A 20,888-nucleotide genomic window follows, 5' to 3' on the forward strand; every position below is an offset into this window, starting at 1 on the left:
GTCATCTATCCATTCATCCAATTCTGTAATTATATTTTTAAATTAAACATTAATCACAGACTGTTGCTGTTGTGAAGTTTACACCTTGCTGTCTGGGTATCTTTAAAGTAACAGAGTGCTTTGAGCAACCGCACAAAATTTTAGCATTATGAGAGGTAACTATATATTCCATTGCTCACTGACATTTCAAATCGACCACATTGAAAATACTCTATTCCTTTTCCACAAATTTGGACTGGATCAAAATAATGAAAAAAAAAAAAAAAAAAAGATTTCTACTAGACAAAGCTATATCCAAAGTTTCTCTAACTTCTCCCATTTAAAATCGTTTACAAAATGCCCAAGAGCAATTATCAGAAATCAACAGGTCATCATTTATCAGCAAATGTTAAAAGAACCTTTGCATGAAATTATTTAAACACCTAAGATTTATTCTAAATTACCTTTTTTAGGAGAGGACTCTGATTTTGTTAAGTTTTGAAGATCTAGTTCCTTAATGTCTTTTCTTGGTATTGAGTAACTGTAAAAGAATAAGATTTTGTGATTACATGACAGAATAGCAAGCATTTGACTTAGAAAAGCAGCAATTTCTCAAATTTTCAAGTTATCATTCACTTGCAAGGTCCTTGCTAACAACTAACTGCCTAAGGCAATTGTTATTGCATGGTCCAAATACAAGAGTAAGTTACCCAAGGTAAGTTAAGTTTCCAATCTTTGAAATCCAGGCATTAAAGCATCATTAAGTAATTAAGAAAACTTTGTAAATGTCCTTTATTTTAATTGCTTAACCTGCACAAATTTGCAAAGGTTAAACATGCAGGCAAAAAAAAAAAAATTTCTGAATTGAAAAAATGCACAAGAATCAACAGCTGCTCTCCAAAACAAGGACCTAGCTGAGAGGAAAGAAGCAAGTCCTCTATTTTCAAAATGCCTTTTTACTAGCACAGAACAACAGTCAAGCCAATTCACAGATTTGCATTGATAGACAGTTGATTTTAATTTTTAAATTACAAAAGTGTTCTCACAGCAAAACATATGGAGGTTGCTCTGTTCCAAAGTCATACTGGATATCCAGTCACTGAGTTACAAAAGAAATCCCAACCAAAATGCAGGGAGATTCTTACAAGTGAGTTAGTCTAACACATTTTTTTTCCTTCTTTCATTATTTCAGAAAATCTGGAGTAAAACTTCACGAATCAGAGGTTGCCATTTTCTGAAATTAAAGCTATTAGGCTATGGGGAGAAAAAAAAATCAGAGCAGATCTAGATGTTTTACCAGCAACAATCAACCTTCAGCACAGAACCAGGCTTATCCAGAAGGCTGATGACATCTCCACATGAAGAGGCCAAAATGAACCAAGTCTTCAGGTTCTTGAAATACATTTCAGTAATCAACTGAAATAACCTACTCAAAATCATAGCTATCAACAATCAAAAACTGCTCACTTTCAAAGAAAGAGGGTGACAGGTGGCCTTTGGCAAGGAAGTTTTTAGTTACAATGTGTTACCACAGATGCAATGCAATAACAATGAAGAGAAATAAAGGGCAGCAGCCTTTAAAAAAACCCAATAGCAGTCTTCATGTTCTTATCAATACATAATCCATTATGTAAGACACATCTCTCTCTCTCTCCTCCTTCTCCCTTTTGGAGTGGAGGATGGACTAACAGGACTTTTCCTTCTTCTTGAAGGAATATGATTCAGGTTCTGTAAACATTTTCATAAACAGTTCTATCTGAATTCCCATTTCTATTAAAAAAAAAGTAAATTGAAACTTTATAAACTATCTAAACAGCTATGGACATCTGAGCACTGAAGTAATGAAGCAGATACCCAAACTACTACAACTGACACCCATACAGAGGGTAATTTAAGGCAGTAAGGGCAATAATGAAAACCAAAATTTACTTTAAAGGATAGAAATTATGAAAAAAAAAGTAAAAACATCCAGGTGTTTACATTTAATGCTGTTGATATTTTTACATGATGATGCACCAGAAACTTTCTTGATTCAATGAATTCTTATTGTTACACACAATGGAAAGAAGGGTGAGGAAGCACAGAAGGAATCAGCTGGAAATAAGACTGTGAATGCCAAATGTGTCCATCCAGCATTACAGAAAACTGTACCCTCTGCTTTTGGAAGAAATAACATCTTCAGGAGCAATATGTGCTGAGTTTCCCCTCACAGATATCTAACCAAAGTGAGCTACCACTTACAATTTGGAATCTGCAAAGGATCGAACTAAACATTGGTCCTTCTTCACGGTGACATCGTCATTGCAGCTCGGTGACACAACCTGAGGAGGCAAATAAAACATTCCTTTATTAAAAAAAACAAACTACACACCAAAACAAACAAACAAACAGCTGATCTTGAAAGGAAAGAAAGACAGACTGCAGGAAAACTGCTGTTTGCTGTTTCTTCTATTATATTTCCAGTATTGGGTAAACAAACCTACTTCCATTTATACGACTAAGGCCAACAACAACAAATTTCGAGAAGCAATTTACCCCAAGCTATTGACTTGTTCTGTACAAGCCAAAAAAAGTAAAAAATTTCATTTGAAAACTAATCTGCTGAGGTCACATCACAGGATCCTGTTCATTCACTCTGCTTTTTTAGTTCTTGTTCACACAAAATTTTTTAAAAGCATCTATTTAAAAAGGTCACAAACCTACTTATTTTATACTAGCTTCTGATTTTTGGCATTTAAACTGAGATTTAAGTTGGTTTTTTGGTTTGTTTTGTTTATTGAGGTGTGGATAATATAAACCACTGTGAAATCCACCACATCCTTTCACAGAAGTATCATCTCTAGGTATAAAGCAAGTGATAAAAATACATTTGCAGTATTTGTATTACCACAAACAGAACAAGTTTATATTTTGCTCTAGAACATATACAAGCAGGCAATGTTAAATGCAAATATATGACCTCCAAGTACTTAACCCACCGGGTCAGAACCATGTTAAATAAAAATCTGTCATTACCAAAGGGAGCTGCAACCAGAACATGTACAACACCACATTTTAAATTGAGGTACATACAGGGGGATAAGGCAGTGTCAACTGTTCACCCTACATTACACCAAGTCTGAAAATAGCAAAAAGTTTTCTACAAAAAGCAACTTTTAATATGCACATGTAAACTTTTTATGTGTATCAATAAGATGCAAAGTCTCTGCCTTTGCAATACAGGTCTACTTGAACTTGTATATTGATGATAAATGTATATTTATTATCAGCAGTGGCAATGAACAGCTGTATCATTTATTGTCAGTCAAATAAAAATAAGCACCAACATCTGCTCCTGGAGGAACTGACTATTGGTAGAAATGCAAGCATCAAAGAAATCAGTATTTCACAAAACGGAAAGTCTAGGGAAAAAGACAATTATATTAAAAAAATTCAAATCCCACTACAATTAAAATTCATAAATCTAGATCCTCTTTAATTGCCTGGGAGGGCAAGTCCTAACATACTTTATTTTTAGAAGAAAAGTATCATTACACACTGATCATTTTGCATGCAGTTCTAAAACACTTGAATGCCATGAAACTAACTTACACATAAATGTTAATCTCTGCTTTCCTACTCTCCAGAGATACTGCAAAACACTTGTATTTTTAGCCAACATGGGAGTAGAGCTTAGCCTGACTACATTCACAGCTTTGCTGCAAAAGGAACTCACCAAAGCTGGGTACCAGTCTGCCTTCTCTGAATTACAAGCCACACTCACAACCTTGCCAAGCAATTCATCGTTGAGGCGCCTCTTATCTTCATCCTCTTCTTCACTACTTTCTTCTTCCTTTTCATCTTCAGTACTGAATTATCAAAATGTATAATATTTTTAAGTTTGTCTGCAGTTATTACTTGAAAATCAAAAAGAGCTTACAACAAGATTTTTCTTCCTATTTTGCAAGCTTCAAACACTGTTATAATTTTAAGAGCTGAAATTGCTTGAAATACACTTAAATATTAAGTGCACTTACTCAGTAAGAAGAATTTTGTAGGAATTCTTTCTAAGTAGCAGTATTTTACAATAGCCTCATGTTAGAATTGGAGACATGACTCAGGTTTTGATTGTGCACAGACATGAAACAGAGAAAAATGCTCTCCACCCCAAAAGTTAAAAAGTACCCTTTTTTTTTTTTTTTTTTTTACTGTGTTCAATATAAAGAAGGTTAAAAAATCCTACAATCCTACATTTCCTACATTTCTTCCATGGAAGAAGCATAAATGTTCTTAAGGATACTACAGGGAAAAAAATTTTCAATTTCACAGTATTGCCAGCATATGACCATATGTGCACAAAATTCAGGTGACAGAGCATTTATTCAATGGGACTGCTTTGGTTTTAGCTAGGAACACTAACGGAAAAGCAGAACACTCCCAAAACTCACACAGGAAGAGAAGATCTTCTCCCTCTATTAGATTTCTTCCCAATAACTGGAGTTCCAAAGTGCTCTGGATTAGTTAGTGGCAGTTGATCAAGTGTCTGCATGGAAAAGGGGGAAACAACAATGGTTTGCAATATCTTGTTATTAAAAAAATATGAATTAACTATTTATTTTTAATTCCATGCCCACCACTGTCTTACCTCACTTTCTGCAAAGTGCCTTTCTCCCTTCAAGCATAATGAAGTTCGTCTCAAGGTCCTTTCATCACCATCATCAAAAACTAGGGTGAAGCCAAGAAAACACATCAGCACAAGCTGATCAGATCTCATTCCCAAGTCTACTGCTTATCTCACAATCAAGAACATTCTCTAGAACACCACTTTCAAGCCTAATTTACGCACTCTTTAGTCCACAAGCTAAAGGAAAGTCAGTATTCAGGATTCAGTCTTGGAATAGATGTCCACACAGATATTCAAGCCAGGACAAAGTAAGGCTTTGGATGCAGAAGTCTGAGTGTAATTTAAACACTCTTCTTATCAATACAACTACACATTTCAAACCACAGGCCTGGCTGCATACCAGTTACCATCATCTAGCATTCTCTGGGATTTGTTTGGTTTTGTGGGAATTTTTTCCCACCCTATACATTTCTTCCTTACTTATTATCATTTAATAAATAAGGAACCTTTTACTTCTCCTCTTGCTATGAGCAGTCCCACAAAAAGATCAATGGAAAGAAAAACAAGTTTCTGCTACACTATCAATGCCATCTTACAAACAGATCAAGATACTGGAAACCTGCACTTCCAGGTCTGACACTTGGTAAAGAATATTTGGTGCACATCCTGTTGTGTTATACGTCATGGACAGGAAGTTCCATCAATTTCCATCAATACACAGCAGAAGAAAGCCAGAACACTATGAGGCTACTGCAAGCTTTGCCTGAAAAAGATCTAGTCTTCAGTTTACATAAAACCTCCTCAGGAAAGTTTCCTTCAAGAGAAGGAAAGCAAAGTTACCAATTCCCCCTGACTGCAAAGAGCAGAGCCCAGGCGGCTTCAGGCTGGAGTCCCAGCAAGGTACAAATTTATTTGTATGGGGTCAAAGTGCAGAATAGAACACTTCTCTATATTTAAACTACTTGAAACAGGCTTTGTGCACTAGTGAAAGAAAGTTTCAAGTGCTGTGCCTAGCATTATGGTAATTTTGGCATACTTATAAAATTAATTAAGCTGGATAAGATAAGCTTTAAGGTTCCTCCATATTCAGAGTAAATACTGCTGTGGTATGCTCCATATGCTCCACTACTGAATTATCTTAATGGCTGAGAACACTTGTACACACAAAACAATTAACTTTTCCCCCACCAAAAATCTCAAACTACTAAATTTTCAAGAATAATAATTTTAGGGGACAAATGGCTGGTGACTGGCAACAAATAACTTGATTGAAAAAAAGCAAACAGAACCTAATACTTGACAATAAAACTAAACTGCTTATTTTTATTCATTATCTCCAAAATTGGAAGCTCTGTGTCTTTATTTAAAGCTAGTCAAGTAGAGGGATAAAGCAAATAAAGTGTTCATAAAGCAGATGACATATATCAGTTTTTTATTCTTAAAAGATTAAATGTTATAAATACTGACGGTTAAGTAAAATACCCCCAGTAAAACACACTTAAACTCAAATTAAGACACATAAGGAAATTATGACAATCAAGAGTAACAATTTATGCTGTGGACATGTACAAAGAACCTGCAACTGCAAGTGTAGCTGCAGAACATGGAGCAAAACATCCTTGCAGAACAACAAAGTGTAAAAGAACAGCATAAACAGAAAGATTTCCTTCTCTACATAAGTGATCACTTTAATAAGTTTCAACAGAGACAGGATAGCACCATTTGTCATACAAAAATATCAATTATTTGAGTTACTAAGGTGGAGCCAAGTAAGGAGTCTCTCCAATTAATCATGATGCTTGAAGTATTTCATAATTGTTGCTACTTCAAACTTGCTCCTCCTCTAGGGAAAACACTTGACTGTGCCTTACTGAAAGGGCAACCAGAACCTCACACTGATAAACTCAGCACCTTTAAAAATACAAGCATTTCTTAAACTAAATAGGCCTTGTGGTTTCCATCTCACTTTTCAGTAAAATCTGCTACACCAAAGTACTGCTCATATCCATGTCACCCTGTGAGTGACTCTTTAATGCCAGTCCTAGAGGATTTAAAGGAACGTCTGTCCAAGGCACGGCATCAAATATTAAGGATTCTGTAAATATAAGCAGTAAGGCAGATGGCACAGTTTTTGGCTATGAGATATTTTGACGCTGTGGTAACAGTCGTGTCAGAAGAACTTAATACACTCTAAGCTGCAAATTCATTCCTCTTTTTAATCTCATCCAGAAGCAAGGCTGTTTAACTCTACCTAAAATGCCTACAACTAACAACCAAACTAAAAACTTTTCAATTAATGTTGAATAACTTGTATCAATTACTTCATTCTTTCAACTGGTTATTGCTACAATTCCAAATTCTTTAAAAGCAAAAATCCTAAGGGTTGTGTTTTAAAAGGAAGATTTTCTGGGCAGGGAGAGGGCAGGCAACAAGAACAAAGACAAGGAGACATGTCCCCATCAACACAGACACAGAGTGAAGTCATCAGAGGATGTGTTTACAGGGTCACCATTCTCATCTCTAAAGAGGAAATTACTGTCCTGTCTTTCAAAAAAAAAAAAGGGTTTAAAAGCAGAAGCCCTTGAGGTCCTCCCATTGCCTCATCTCACAGTGGGCAGGGGCTTGCTGGGGAAACAGGGAGCAGCAGCTGATTTCTGGGAAGGGAAGGATACAAACTAGCCAGGGAACTGCTTACTGCTGCTGAACAGTCAAGGGAGCATCCCGGGACGGCAGGGAAGGAAAGCGACATTTCTGCCGGGCAGAGCCCTTTCCTCCAAACACGTTCCTTAATGAGGAACACTGACAGAAGGGGAAAAGAGATGAGTAAGCAGCACAACCTGGAGGAACAGCCTCTGCCATAATGCTTGGTCTAGTCCCAAGAACTGAGTCCAATATGTTCCATACAGAGCATATTGAAACAGTGACAATAAAATGGAAATTTTCAGAATTTTGCTGCATCTCGACTTTGTCTACGATAATAGGAAAGAAACAGAATTGGTTTTTTTTCTGTTTGTGGAAATCTACACAACCCTAATCTAGGACAGAAAAATAAAAACAAACTTCCCAGTGGTGATCCATACAACACTTCACAAGAATTAAAAAAAAAAAAAAAAAAAAAAGTACTAAAAGTTCAGTACATCAAAAATGCAACTTTAAACTCACTATTGATGAGCTGTATCTTCCATTTCCTGTCTACAGCAGACTTGTATACACTACCAGCAAAAATCCACTGACCCTGTCTTTATAATAAGGCTGTCTCAAGTTTTTTTTGTTCCTGTCTCAAGTTTTGATGTATTTAAATGTATAGTATTAGCCAGTCAACTAATCAAAATCATTTTTAGGAACTGTGAAGAAGCTTGTCACAAAATACTACAGACCAGTTTGACTACATCTTGTTTAGAAATATATATAGCTATATTATAAATAGATTTAAGGAAAAAAAGGAAAAAACCCAACAAAACAGAAAAAGGAGAAGAGAGCAGAACTCTAGAGAGAACATCCTCATGGCAGTTATGAGATGACTTCCACAGAGCCACCAGTGTCACCAGGACAAGGCAGTTCTGTGACACGCAAGTGGTACAGGGAAAAAAACCCTCAAGGTTGCATCTTGCAAACTTCAAATCCAACAAGCTGGGTTACTGCTACTGCCCAAACCAAGAGAGATTAGATTTTACACTGCAAGGAAACAATTTTGTCTCGTTTCCCAACCCACTGAGAAACTTTTAAGCCACCAAGACAATGAAATTAAAGTACATACCACAAATTAAAGCTGTTCAGTGTCACTGTGCACACTGAATTATTCCCACTGGCTGCCTGGCAAAGCAGCAATTTATGAACTACAAGAGATGCTGTCTAGGAACATCTCGATTAATGTGTGCAGATTTTGCAGATCTTTGGGGCTCAGCTGTGGAAACAATATAGGAAGTAGCAGGAGCTGTGCAGTGCTTGTTGAATGGCCTTGTAGACAAGGGCTGTACTACTGATTCATCACTGTAAAAGGACTTAACAGCAAGTACTGCACTGTACTGTGCTACTGAGAATGACACAACTCAAATGTACTATTTTTAAATGATTTTAAGTGAGCCCAAATTCCTCTTACAAAAATATATTTGAAATATCCCAGAAAACAGGGAAGTTTGAGTGGCCTTTGAGAAAACTATCACCTCACAGACAGAAGCCTGCTGCCTGAAACTTATTTTTCTGAAATGTTAATCTTACTATTGTTATACATAAAGGGATTAGAGAAAAAGTTCTATCTCCTTGCTTTCCCTAGAGTATTGTTTGTACACAATTTTAAGATATTTTTAACACTCAGTTCACATAGTAACAAAGGTGGTTTCAAAAGCAAAGGTTAGATCCAGTTGATTTGTAACAAGGCTCTACTGTTAAAATACTATTTTTCACTACAAAAATCTTGCTTCTCTACACACCTGTTCCCTAAATATGTGTAAACACAACACACAGTGCTGTTCTTTTTTTCTAGATTCTCCAGAGAGCAACCAACAGCATTTTTATGTGCCACAGGTGCACCTAAACAACACATCCCATAGAAGGGCTCTGGACAAATACAGGGTTTTCTCAAAATCCACACAAGAGAATTTTAAAAAGAACAAACTTATGGTGGGTCATGGTGGTGGAGAACACCAGCCCAGTGGAGGCAAACACCTGTGGTTCTGGATTCCTGGATGACACATGAACAGCCCAGAGATGATGCTTGTGCCACGTGGACCTCAGCAGGATGCTGGGAACTAGTCAAACCAGCCCTGCAGACATGGCCAGGGCCTGGCACACAGCACAGGATGGTGCTGGTCAAGCTTTGAAGGACAAATCAACAGCTCTCTGGCATGGATGAACTCAGCTGGCTGTGGGGGGACTGAGAGCTCCCAGCATCCCTGGAGTAAGAGCTTACAGCTGTAGTGCACCCAGAACCAAGCCTATTCTTCTTCTTAGCATAAATATCTCCACAAAGCATCAGAAGAAAACTTCTTTTAAAAATAAGAAAATGTGACTATAAATAGATCCTGTTAGCAACCCTGCTCCTAAAGTCCTGAGACATCAATGTTGGTTCATTTGCTGACAAATTTCCTCAGCATTATGAACTGGGATTCTCAAAATCCATGGAACACCTTTAATTTCCATGACCTCACCACCACAGTACAGTGAAGTGATGCAGCTGGAGCTGAGATCACACTTCATACCCAGAACAAGCACCCAGGTCTCTAACTCTGCTCACACACACTCAACTCAGCATTTCCTGCAAACTGCCACCATGATTACATGAGAGGAGAAAGGCACCAGCAGAGCTGTGGGGCTCACTGAGGTGCCTCAGAAGTGTCTGAAAGGCAAAATCTCAAAAAGTAAGAGATCACATTCCCTTTCACTCTAAGCAGTACATACAATCCTAATAACTGACAGCAAGGTTTGCTAGAAACTGCAAAGACCTCTCACTGTTTCCCTATTTCCTACTCATTTCACAGGAAACATTACTAGAAGTTACTAAATATTCCTTATTTCTTTCTTTAGAAATACTTTTCCATTAGTCTACCTAGCAAAATACAAAGCTCAATGTATTTGATCTGGTTTTGTTTGAAGTTGTTTAAAATTGTAGAAATTATATTCCATAATAAAAAGAGAACTAACCACACAAAGATGACTAACCTGAGTTTTTTCAAAGGAGAGATGACATGGGGCAAACCAGGCCATTCTAACAGCAATTCCTGGATGCTTGCTCAAATGAAATCCTGTTTCTCACTTTTATATATATATTACATCACTTCTAGTTCTGTGCAGAGGTGATACAAAAGCGTTTCCTCAAAGAACATCCACATAAGGATTTATGTTTTCTGAAATTCTGGTAATGCTTGTAAGACTACATGTAGAGTGTGAGAGAAGGAAAATACAACAATGCACTTTGTAAGGTGTGGTCTAGGTTGTGGTTTCTTTGTCAGTCATTTCAGACATTATTTCAGTCTTTACCTGAAGCATTTTACAAGTTAACAGAGAATCAGGTAGATGGTACACTCAGTAAACTGTAATTCAAACCTTGTTCAGCTAAAGCAGATCTGACAGACCATTTCAGTTCTATGCAATTATCACCTAACAATATATTCAGCACTTCAAAAACATCAATGCAGCACTTTGTAATTTACAAATTAAAGAAGTTCAGTTTAGATAACTGCATTCTGAAGAAAAGTATCGTCGAATCATTGAATCACTTAGTAAAATCACCAGGTCCAACTGAACCATTTATTAACCAAAGAACTTAAACCCCTATTAGTGTCACATCACTTTGGATTTGACGAGTGCCTTGTGCAGTGACATTTCATAGACACTTTTAAACTTCCACTCCAAGCAGCTTTTGCCTCTTTACCTGCTTGTACTGAAAAGCTGAATTTCAAAGGTAACTTCAGAAGGATTTCCAAATCACAGCTGAAAAGTTCAATAGGACTACATGGCTAGATTAACATCATTGTCATATAAAAGGAGGTCAAAAAGTGATTCTGTTGAAGCTACAACAAAAAGAAAGCCTTGTTTATTCTGGGTACATGAACACCATTAATAGGCAGGAGATACTGTTGAAACACACCAGCTGATCATCACTGTGGCTCCTGCATTACAGTGGTGGCAAAGGAGCCCATTATAGCAAGCTCAGCACTTCCACTGGTTCAATTTATTGACCAAAGCAAAGTTGTTTCAGGAGACTTTTCTCCTTTATATCTCTACATGAAACAGAGAAACTGATATGCAAAAGTGAACATCACCACTTCTCGCTAGGCACACAGGCAGTTTGTTTTGGCCTTTTTTACACATCTGTACTTAATACTCTGAAAATGTTTCCTGGATATATTCCTGGTTTCACTAGCCAGAGATCAGTTTGCTTTTAGATCACTGAGAAAGAGATGTTAGATAACAGAGAATAAATAGTAAGAGAAATGCACAAACTACTGAAATACAAGCTTTCCCTTCTGCTTTCCACCTCAAAATGTTCAGGGAGGCATCCTGTAAATCTGGAGTCTGGTTAATCCACTTCCTTCTCAGCTCTTCAGCTGTGACTGCATCATTCAGAGAGGCTGTGGAGCAGCACAACCACCAGCTACTAAAAAGCAACCAACTCAAGTGTTTGCTTTACCAGCACAATAAATATACACCTCATTTCTATCCAAAACTTTCTGCAAAGACACAACAGAAGCAGCAGGCTGAAGATAAAGCTTATTTTTCACTTGTCAATATTCCTGTATTCAACCTACAACACTTTCCCAGTTTTAACTGAAGAAGAACCACGATGCAAATTGATGATCTGCTTACTCTGGTCAATGATCCATGTGCTTTCAACTCCAACAAGCAACCCTCCACACAGAACTAACAAAAATGTTCCTAAGATCTAAACCAAACAATTACAACTGTATTCTCATAGTTAAAGCACCATGTAACAGCTCTGCATGTTCATTTACCATAAAATTACTTAAATCCCCCTGAGCTCCAAACTTTTACAAAATCCTAGCAGTCAGAACATATTTGCATATGGAAAACATATTTTATTTTCTCCATTCTGTCTGTCAAAAAATATTATCTGGGGAAAGAAAATTTCAATAGTTAATTAATCCATTGGTTCAAATTTCTGAGGAACAGCACTTAAATGTGTGAAGTAAAAATCATGGCATGCATGATTTCTCTCTTACATAATTCGGGAGAGTTCAACAAGTTGTTAAATATAAACAACAATCCATTAATACAGGGCAGAGCATTTATTCATTGTTCAAATTTCCTGCTCATCAAGTAAAGATTTTTTGGCAGAAATGCACTACTCAAAAGAAAAGAGGGAAAAAAAGAAAGTTAAAAAGAAAAAAAGAAGAAAACACAGACAAAACTCATGCCCCAAACAAGGGATTTAAAGTTCACATGTCAAATGTAAGAAGACAAATGTCTTCTGGCCCAAATTCAAACAGAATTAGCTGAAAGTGCTACTTCAAATTGAAATCAGTTGGGAGTTCTACAATGAAAATGTTAACTCATAAACCATGAAATTGTGTAGGACTGTGTTTCTTATCACTTCTGTAACAGAATGGTGAACCTCTGAAAATCTATAAAGGAAAGTTAAAGGGCTGGTGTTGTACCTCGAGTATGTCACATCACAGTACTAAACAAAGCAGATTTTAAATCTTATGCACTCCAAAATAACCCTTCCTTCCCTCCCTGACCTGACATCCACTACAATTTTACAGCACTGTTATAATCCTGAAGAAAAAGGCAAAGAACAGTGAGCTTTGTCAACCAGCTTAGAGTTAAAGCACTCACTAACAATAATAATCATAAAGCAATAAATCCTTCCAAATTATCTGCAGAGCTTTATCCTGATCCCACCAAAGACAACAGAACCTCACCTACTGCAAAGGAAATGCTGAATTACTGAAAACAGCTTATTTAAATCTTAAAAAGGGGTTAATGAACCAAAATGATTAAGAGTTCATGGGACAGAGGACTCCTCAAGAGAGGATGGAAGAATATGAAGTAAAGCTGAATAGATTTGGTACCCAAGGCAGCTAATGAGAAACACAGAGTTTAAATTTTCAAGTCCTAATCTCCAAAGAAATGCCCATGAGTAGCATGTACAGGACAATTAACAGGAGCATGTTCCTTCTAGGCAACTATTAGGGAATAGAAGGCTCCACTGCTGCAAGAAAGTTGTGCAAAAAAAGGAAGGGTGCTTGCAAAGCCCTCTGATTCAAATTCTGTCCTTTTATATTTGCTTCTGTACTATTACTTGAATGTTCCTCAGTTTTGTCATTCTGTTCTTAAAGCTGTTTCAGAAAAACCTGGAGATCAGAATTATTGAAAATAAGGAAACTTGTCTTACAATGAATTCTTGTTCAACACTGACATTTCGCTGACCCTGCATTCTGAACTTTCTATTTCAACCACTTAACACCACATGAGCCTCCAACATGAGGAGAAAAGTAGTTTTCTATTTTACTTTAGATCATTATTCAAAAATTTTATTAAAGGAAATAGCTGTTCACATTATAAATTAATGTCTCCTCTTTTCTTTTTATTGTGTGGCATGTGATTCTTCTCTCAAAGAGAAATAGATTCTGTCTTCTGTCCATGTCTTCCTTGTGTACAAGCTTGCATAGAGTGCAAGGAGGCTCATATATTTCAGTCATTCAATTCATGCCACAGATTTTCAGCTGGAAGAATGATTTTAAAAGGTTTATGTCTTAAAATCTGCAAAAATTATTCTGAATTTCACTGAGTGCAACTGCTATCATTACAGGTACATTGTGTCAAACAAAACTTGACTATTCAGCCCTGCAATTACCTGTGCAAAAGCCTCCCTGAACAACAATTAATTATTATCCTGCTTGAAACGGAAAAGGAATCAAGATGTGGACAAGTTTAAAAAAGTCCCCTCCAAAAACTACCTTAGATTGTGCAAAACAAGATGTAATTACTGACATTGTTACCTATAATTAGAAATATATTGTTCAAAGATTACAGCCCATAAATAAAACGTGGCCACTCACCTACAGTGTACCAACTGGCATCTGTCAGCTTGCTGATAACTGCTTCCTGAAAAGATCCATCAGGCATTTTGGTTTCAACCATTGCTCCAACCTGCAACAAGGAGCAGCTCAAGGTGACCTGGAAGCCCACACTCAGAAAATTGATAAAAACACATTGATCTTCTGAGCAAGCCAGATTTGCTTTTTAAGACTCCATTTAGCCAAATGCTGCTTTGAAAATTTACTTACTCTAAGACCCTGTTTAGTTATAGGTAAGAACAAAGGTCCTTCAGCAGGAAGGCTGAACTACAAGCAGACACCAAAGCACTGAGAAACTCAGAACATCTAAACTCAGCATGACTTCATCATCTCAAAAAATAAAAAGCCAATAGAAAATAAATATCCAAAGTCATTAATTCATTAGTGATAATCATTCAATTAGTAGTATTTCTTATACTTTAAATACAGTTCTGTCAGCTAGATCACAATTTTTATAGCAGTCTTGGTGTTCCTGCAGGAGCAACACAGAAAAGACAAATGCAAGCAAGATGACCTTCTCTGAGAACTCTATTTGCATTCAGTGCTTATAACACAGCTCTGCATTTTAGCACACAACTGTTACACAGAATGAAAATACAAACCCCTTTTAAAAAAAATACATCAACTGTTCTAAAACACTGAGTAATTGTGTTTACTCTTGTCTAATGGGCTTGAACGTGGCTTGGCACTCAAGTTGTTAATTACTTCTGAGAAGTTTCAACGTTTCATTATTTATAAGAAGTTTTGTATTTTCTGAGAAGATACAAAAATCCCCGTGCATGCAAAACTGTGCATCAAGTACCCAACACAGAGAAGCATAAACAGCAACAAAAATTAAGACTAATTCCTCAGAACGCATCTAATCTAAAATGATGAGCCTCCTTCTGTTGATTTCAATCCTGAAGAACAGGTACCCACCTAAACAACTTCAACATTTAAGAGTTTTAGGACGTTTCTGTGATTACCAAAAGAAGGCATGCAATATACATACTCTTAGAGGTCCTTTCACTTGGTCATCTTGCACTAACTGAGTTGAGTTATCCCCCTTCAAGACCACCTGAAAAATATTCATGAACTTTTTAATACACATCTGATTTCTTAATAGCACACACAAAACACAAGAAAAGGTGTATATATATAAAAAAAATCTTATAATCCACATTAAGATTATCAATTAAACTCAAATGTTACTCAACAGAAAACACCTGGCATGGCCAATTTTACTGACATGAAGCCCCAAGTATCACATTTTATTTTCAATCTGAAACATCACAATTAAAGAACAGGGCAAATCAAACACCAGTCATTCCAAAGCAAAGAAAATACATTTTTGGGTGAGTTTAGAATTTGACACAATCCAGGGCAAAACTGGAATTGGGCTTCCAGATGAGAAGATTAAGCAGTGGGTTTTTTTTTTCTCTCAGATTCAACTGTAGCATTGCACTGACAACACTTTCAATACTAAACTACAACCAAAATAAAAACCTTTCTTTATTAAAAATGTATCAAAAAAACCACCAAACTGGCCATGATAACAACATTTCTGCCACCTTGAGCAAGTTTTTATGGCAAAGTTGTGGAACATCACCCATGTGATGAAGATAAGGGTTAGTTCCAGCGTAAGTAAACTTTGCTTCTGCCTTTAAAATCCTACAATCTAGAAGGGAACAGTGAGGAAACAGAGGGAACATCAGCTTAGGCAGTTTAATTTTAAAAAACCAAAATTTCTATTTGTTCTCAGGAACAAAAAGCTCCAGAAGCTTGCTTTGATAGTGATGTCAAGTTTTCTGGCTCCCCCAATTATCCTGCAAGCATAGACTCCACTGTAGCTGTATTTATAAACACAACACCAGTGGCACGCCAAAACAGCAGCGGTATTAACACACATTCAGGTTAAAAATGCACTTGATGCTGATACAAAATTTAAAATAAAAATTGCAGAGGGATGAATACAGGTTGTCCTCCTGCTCAGGAAAAGGCTAGGGGACGTTTTGGACTATTTGCACTCTTGGCAAGCGTGCCAGGGTGTGCCTACACATCTTAATTACAGTATCAGGCTCAGCTTGTTAAAACTTCTATTGTTATAACAGAATTGAGAGCCAGTGACAGGAATTTCCACCAAGTCACGGCAGCCTCGTGTAATTCCAAATCTTATCATGCAGTAATAAAGCATCTGATTTTAATGAGAAAAAGAAACTCCTACCTATTAACAGGCTAAATACTGTACCAGACCAAAGATGCAGACAAAATCAAGCTTGTTAGACCTGCATGCTGCTTCCTACAGAGCTTCTCATTAACACACATTTCAAAGAACACCACAAGTTCCCCTAAGTACTTATTAAGAACAAGCAAAAGATTCCAGTATCTGAATGACATTTTTTTCTATTGATGAAAAGCACTCTGATAAAGTGATATGATCTATATATGTAACTGAAGAGGCTGAGGATTGTTCTACTTGATCTAGGCATTAAAGCACACAAGAGCTTGGATGTATAGTTACAAAAAACAGCTTTAACCTCAATTTCTTGGGGGATTTTGGGTCACTAATGACTTATTTACATATCTTGGACAGGAGGCACTAAAGTAGGAAGTAGGAAGACTTTAACAAGACAAAGAACAACAACAACTTCTGTATTTACTTTCAGTTTTAACTTGCATTTAACAATGGTTTATTCTTATTCTCACATAGTGGCATTTACTACAGTATTACAACACCAAAATGACAACTTTGTCTTTTGGTTGTTTTTTTCAAAAGCCCTGTAAATGAGAATGAATACTATGTTCCAATACCATCCATGCACAAATATTCAGCTATAGCCATGTCATGCTGCTCAAAACTTAAAATATTACCCTAGGCATTGCTAAAACCTGGCCTAAGAAACAAATTATTGTCATCTCTCTTGCTGTTGACTTGTTTTTGCATTGCCTTTTCAGTTCCAAATTGTAAAAGTGAGAGTGTCAGTTGGTATGAAATAGAACTTTTGCTTCTGAAGAGGTTGCTCTTATTCCTTATTATTCATGTAAAGCCATAATCCTGTATTTGTGACATCAAAATTTATTGCTGGGAAACTGATGCATTCAAAAACAGAAGACAAATGCAGTCAGGAAAAAAGAAGCAAGAAAGCTCATTTTTGTTCCAGCATCCCACTAAAAAATATAATAAAAAATAACATTTCCCCCCAAAATAAAGCAAAAAAAAAAACCACAAAAAAACCCCACAACCTCATCCTAAACCAAATAACAAAATATGAAAAAAACCACATTTAAGTGCTGTTTAAAATTAATACAGTGAAGGGATGAACATTTTCTACTCTTCAGGAGTAGGATCTCCTGTGACAGCCCTTTCAGCACAATGCTTTACCAAACCTCAGACACTCACCTTGACTTTCACAAGCCTCTTCACCGTCTTGATCTTTGCCTCACAGAAGGCACCTCGGTACTTGGCACTGACATCAGTCCCCACTGTCAGGTAGGCAGGCTCATCTGCTGCCTGCAGGGGAACAAAAACACAAAAACAAACTTCAGCTCTTACTTAAACTTACAGCTGCATCATCATGTATTTCATCCTACACCAGGCTTTTAGACCTGTTGACTTTTTAAACTGATAAATTGTCTGTCCTTGAGAATGCCATCACAGAGTTCTTCAAAAGGGGAAAAAAAATACCCAACAAACAAGTTACAGGAAGTTTTGGTTTGTCACTGATGTTGACACACACCTCCTGTCAATGCATTGCAGACCTCTCCCAGAAATGTTTTTGAGGGTATTCACTGATACTTGGGACATCTGCTCACAAAAAGGGCAACAAAGTAAAGGAGCAACTATTAACTCAAGTAAGTTCTATACCAAAAGGCAACAGACAGCTGTATTTTTCAGCTATAAGCAATCCAATGGCACAGATTACTTAAAACATTTGAGATTGGTGTCATCCCAACACTTACAATTAAGTCTATAACATTCTATTTATAGGATTTCTTTCCTGGTGACTAAAAGGAGACCTCTAGAGAAATCTGTTGCAATCTTTCAAACAGCTATTAACAATTATTTTTCTTTCCTGGAATGCCTTTATTAAAACTTAATTGACAGTGCATTTTTAAAGAGAAATAATCCTCACGTTTCCCTTAACCTGGACTTTAACACTCAACATTTCACTTCACCGTGCTCATTGCAACCAATAAACAAGGAGAGAGTAACCACATTGAAAGGCAGGAAATGGGTGCAGAATCTAAAATAAAATAAAATTGGATATGTAGGGTTTTTTTTAAAAAACTTGATTATTTCATTCAACTCCGAAGGGAAAAGGAAAAGTTTTGTAAATTACACTGCAATTGTTGAGCCTTTGTACTGAGCAAACCGGCAACAGCAAAGGCGGGACAAAAGCTGTGGTTTTGCAAACTTGCCATAGCAGCTGCTGATACAGGAAGCGTTTAAAGACGGGAGCCCGAAGGACAACAACAACTCAGAGGCGATGAGGATATTCCGAGCGCTCCTGCACGGCGGTGAGAGCTTTAAATCACCTGCACCTCGCCGGGGAGCAGGAGCAGCACTCACAGCTCGCACCGAGCCCCGCGTTCTCCCGCTGCTGCCGTGCCCAGACGGAGAGCGATTAAAAATGAAATCTCCAGAGCGGCGGGCGAACAGGGCGGCGATCCCCGCTCCCGCCGGAGCCGCCTACCTTCATCGTTAAGGGTTATGTGAGCGATTCCAGCTCCAGGACTTCTCCTCGCACGGGCAACACTGCAAAACAAGAGCGGGGGAGGCTGAGGGCTGAGCGCGGGGCTCCCCGCGAGGGGCGGCGGGGGGAGCCCGGGGAAGGCGGAGGGAGGGACGGAGGGAAGGAGCCGCCGCCCGTCCCGGCCGCGCCGAGGGAGCGCGGCCGCCGCTTCCCGCCGGGCGGCCCCGCGCTCGGTGTGTGTCACGTCGCCATTTGCTCCGCGGGGCTCAGGGGCCGCCGCCCCCCACCCGCCCCGGCCCCCTCTCAACTTTCCGCAGCCCCGCCGGGCCCCCTCCTCCCCCCGGACTTGTGGCTCCCGCCCCCCGGGGCAGCGCCGCAGCCCCCCGGCCCAGGCAGAGCGGGGGCCGATCCCGGGGATACCGGGACAGAGTTGGGGGGTCCCGGTCCCGGGGGTCCCGGTCCGTGAGGGGGGCGGCGCGCGCGCCCGTGCGCTCCCACAGGGCGGGGGAGGGGGGCGGGGGGGGCTTTAAAGCGCAGCTCCCGGAGCCGCTTCGCGTCCCCTCCCCCGGGACGGCGGCGCGGCAGCCGCAACTCCGCCGCCGCCGCCTCCTCTTCCTCCTTCTCTCTTTCCTCCTCCTCTCCCTCCTCCTCCTCACGCGTCCCTTCCTACCTGCGAACTCCTCTTTCCGCAGCCCCCGCGCCGCCCGGGCCCCTCCGCAGACGGCGGCGGCCCCGGCTGAGCGCGGCCCCCGCTCCGCCCCCCCTCTCTCCCGCCCCCCTCCCCCCCCCCCGCGCGCGCGGACCCGCCCCGCGCCGCAGCGCGAGCCCCAATAAACAAGCGGCGGGAGCGGGGCCGCTCCCATTGGCCGCCGCCCCGGCGCCCCGCGCGCATTGGGCCGCCGCGGACAGCACCCCCATTGGGTCCCGGAGCGGCCCCGGGCGCACGGGATTGGCGAGCGGCAGGGACCGGAAGGACAACGGCGCGATGTGATTGGCTCGGGGCGGGACGGGCGGGAGGGTGGGGGACGGACGGGGCGGGGGCGGGACGGCGGCGATAGGGGCGGAGCCGGCGCGAGCGGCGCGCAGGCGCGGCTGCCGCGGCGTCGTAGGCGCCATTTTGTGCGCGGTTCTTTCCCATTTTAGGCCGCGGGGAGAGGGAGGAGCGGGATCGCCCGTGGGATCCGCGGAGGGAACGGCCGGAGGGCTCGTCCTGAGGTCCGCTGAGGCTGCACCGCATCTCTTCCCGGCGGTATGACCCCCTCACTGGGTCTCGGTGGCGGCCCCAGTTGCGGCGGCGATGGCGTAGGAGCGGGCCCGGCCGGAGCCGGAAGTGGAGCGGCCGCCATGGAGGCGCCGGGACCGCCCGCCGTGAGGGCGCGGAGCTGCCGGGGCGGCCCGAGCGCCCCGCAGAGACAAAGCCGGGGGTGCAGGTAGGGGCTGCCGGCCCGCGCCGCCTTCCCGCGGGGGAGGGCGCAGCTCCGCCGCCCTTCATCGTCCCCGTGACGCGTGTGGGGAGGGAATGCGCCCGGCCTGTGCTGCTCGAGCGCTTCCTCACGGTTCCCTCTGCAGGGAGGCGCGGCAGGGACAGGGATGAGCAGGATGGCGGAGGCTGAGGGCTTCTTCGGGGAGATGTGGGGGTGTTTTGGTGCCTGGTCCTGGAGGTACGGCCTGACGAGGCCGGATAGCCTCACCTGTCGGAGTCTTTGGAGAGAGTCTAGTTCTAGAGACGAGCTTTGACTTTACTAAGTAGGAGTTAGAGGCCGAAGCCTATGATAAAACCAAATGTTTTAAATTTAGTTTCACATTTTGATATATTATACAGAATTTGTCCTGTGCCTTATGGTAATATAGATGCATAGTTTTTATTCTGAAGCAACATATCCATAATTTTTATTCCAGAACGATGAGCATCTTTGACAGTGCTCACTGTAAGCTAAAAGGCATCTCTAAGGAATCCCTAAAGCAACAGTGGGGAACCATTGTGTTAATTGTCAGAAGTATATGGTTAATTCGGGTGTGGTTCCCGTGTAAGGTCTGTTTTAAAGGTTGCTTTTGTATTTTATTTTTTATTATGAAGTCTGATGCTTTGGAAAG

At 40.2% G+C, this 20,888-nt stretch overlaps 1 protein-coding gene across 2 annotated transcripts in view; it reads right to left on the reverse strand.

The window, feature by feature from the left end:
* ARID4A (AT-rich interaction domain 4A) overlaps positions 1-19,556 on the reverse strand; it is a 46,905-nt gene extending 27,349 nt beyond the window's left edge. For both annotated transcript variants that reach the window (XM_050974912.1, XM_050974911.1), the window contains exons 1-10: positions 19,465-19,556; positions 18,795-18,856; positions 17,501-17,611; positions 15,113-15,178; positions 14,104-14,194; positions 4,604-4,683; positions 4,407-4,501; positions 3,695-3,827; positions 2,221-2,300; positions 444-520 (exon numbers count right to left, since the gene is read on the reverse strand). In XM_050974912.1, coding sequence (XP_050830869.1) covers positions 444-520; positions 2,221-2,300; positions 3,695-3,827; positions 4,407-4,501; positions 4,604-4,683; positions 14,104-14,194; positions 15,113-15,178; positions 17,501-17,611; positions 18,795-18,800 — 739 coding nt within the window. In that variant the 5' untranslated portion in view covers positions 18,801-18,856; positions 19,465-19,556. The remainder of the gene's footprint in view (positions 1-443; positions 521-2,220; positions 2,301-3,694; positions 3,828-4,406; positions 4,502-4,603; positions 4,684-14,103; positions 14,195-15,112; positions 15,179-17,500; positions 17,612-18,794; positions 18,857-19,464) is intronic.
* Between the last annotated feature and the right edge of the window lie 1,332 nt (positions 19,557-20,888).

The sequence above is a fragment of the Serinus canaria genome, chromosome 5, assembly GCF_022539315.1.
Source record: "Serinus canaria isolate serCan28SL12 chromosome 5, serCan2020, whole genome shotgun sequence".
Lineage (NCBI taxonomy): Eukaryota > Metazoa > Chordata > Aves > Passeriformes > Fringillidae > Serinus > Serinus canaria.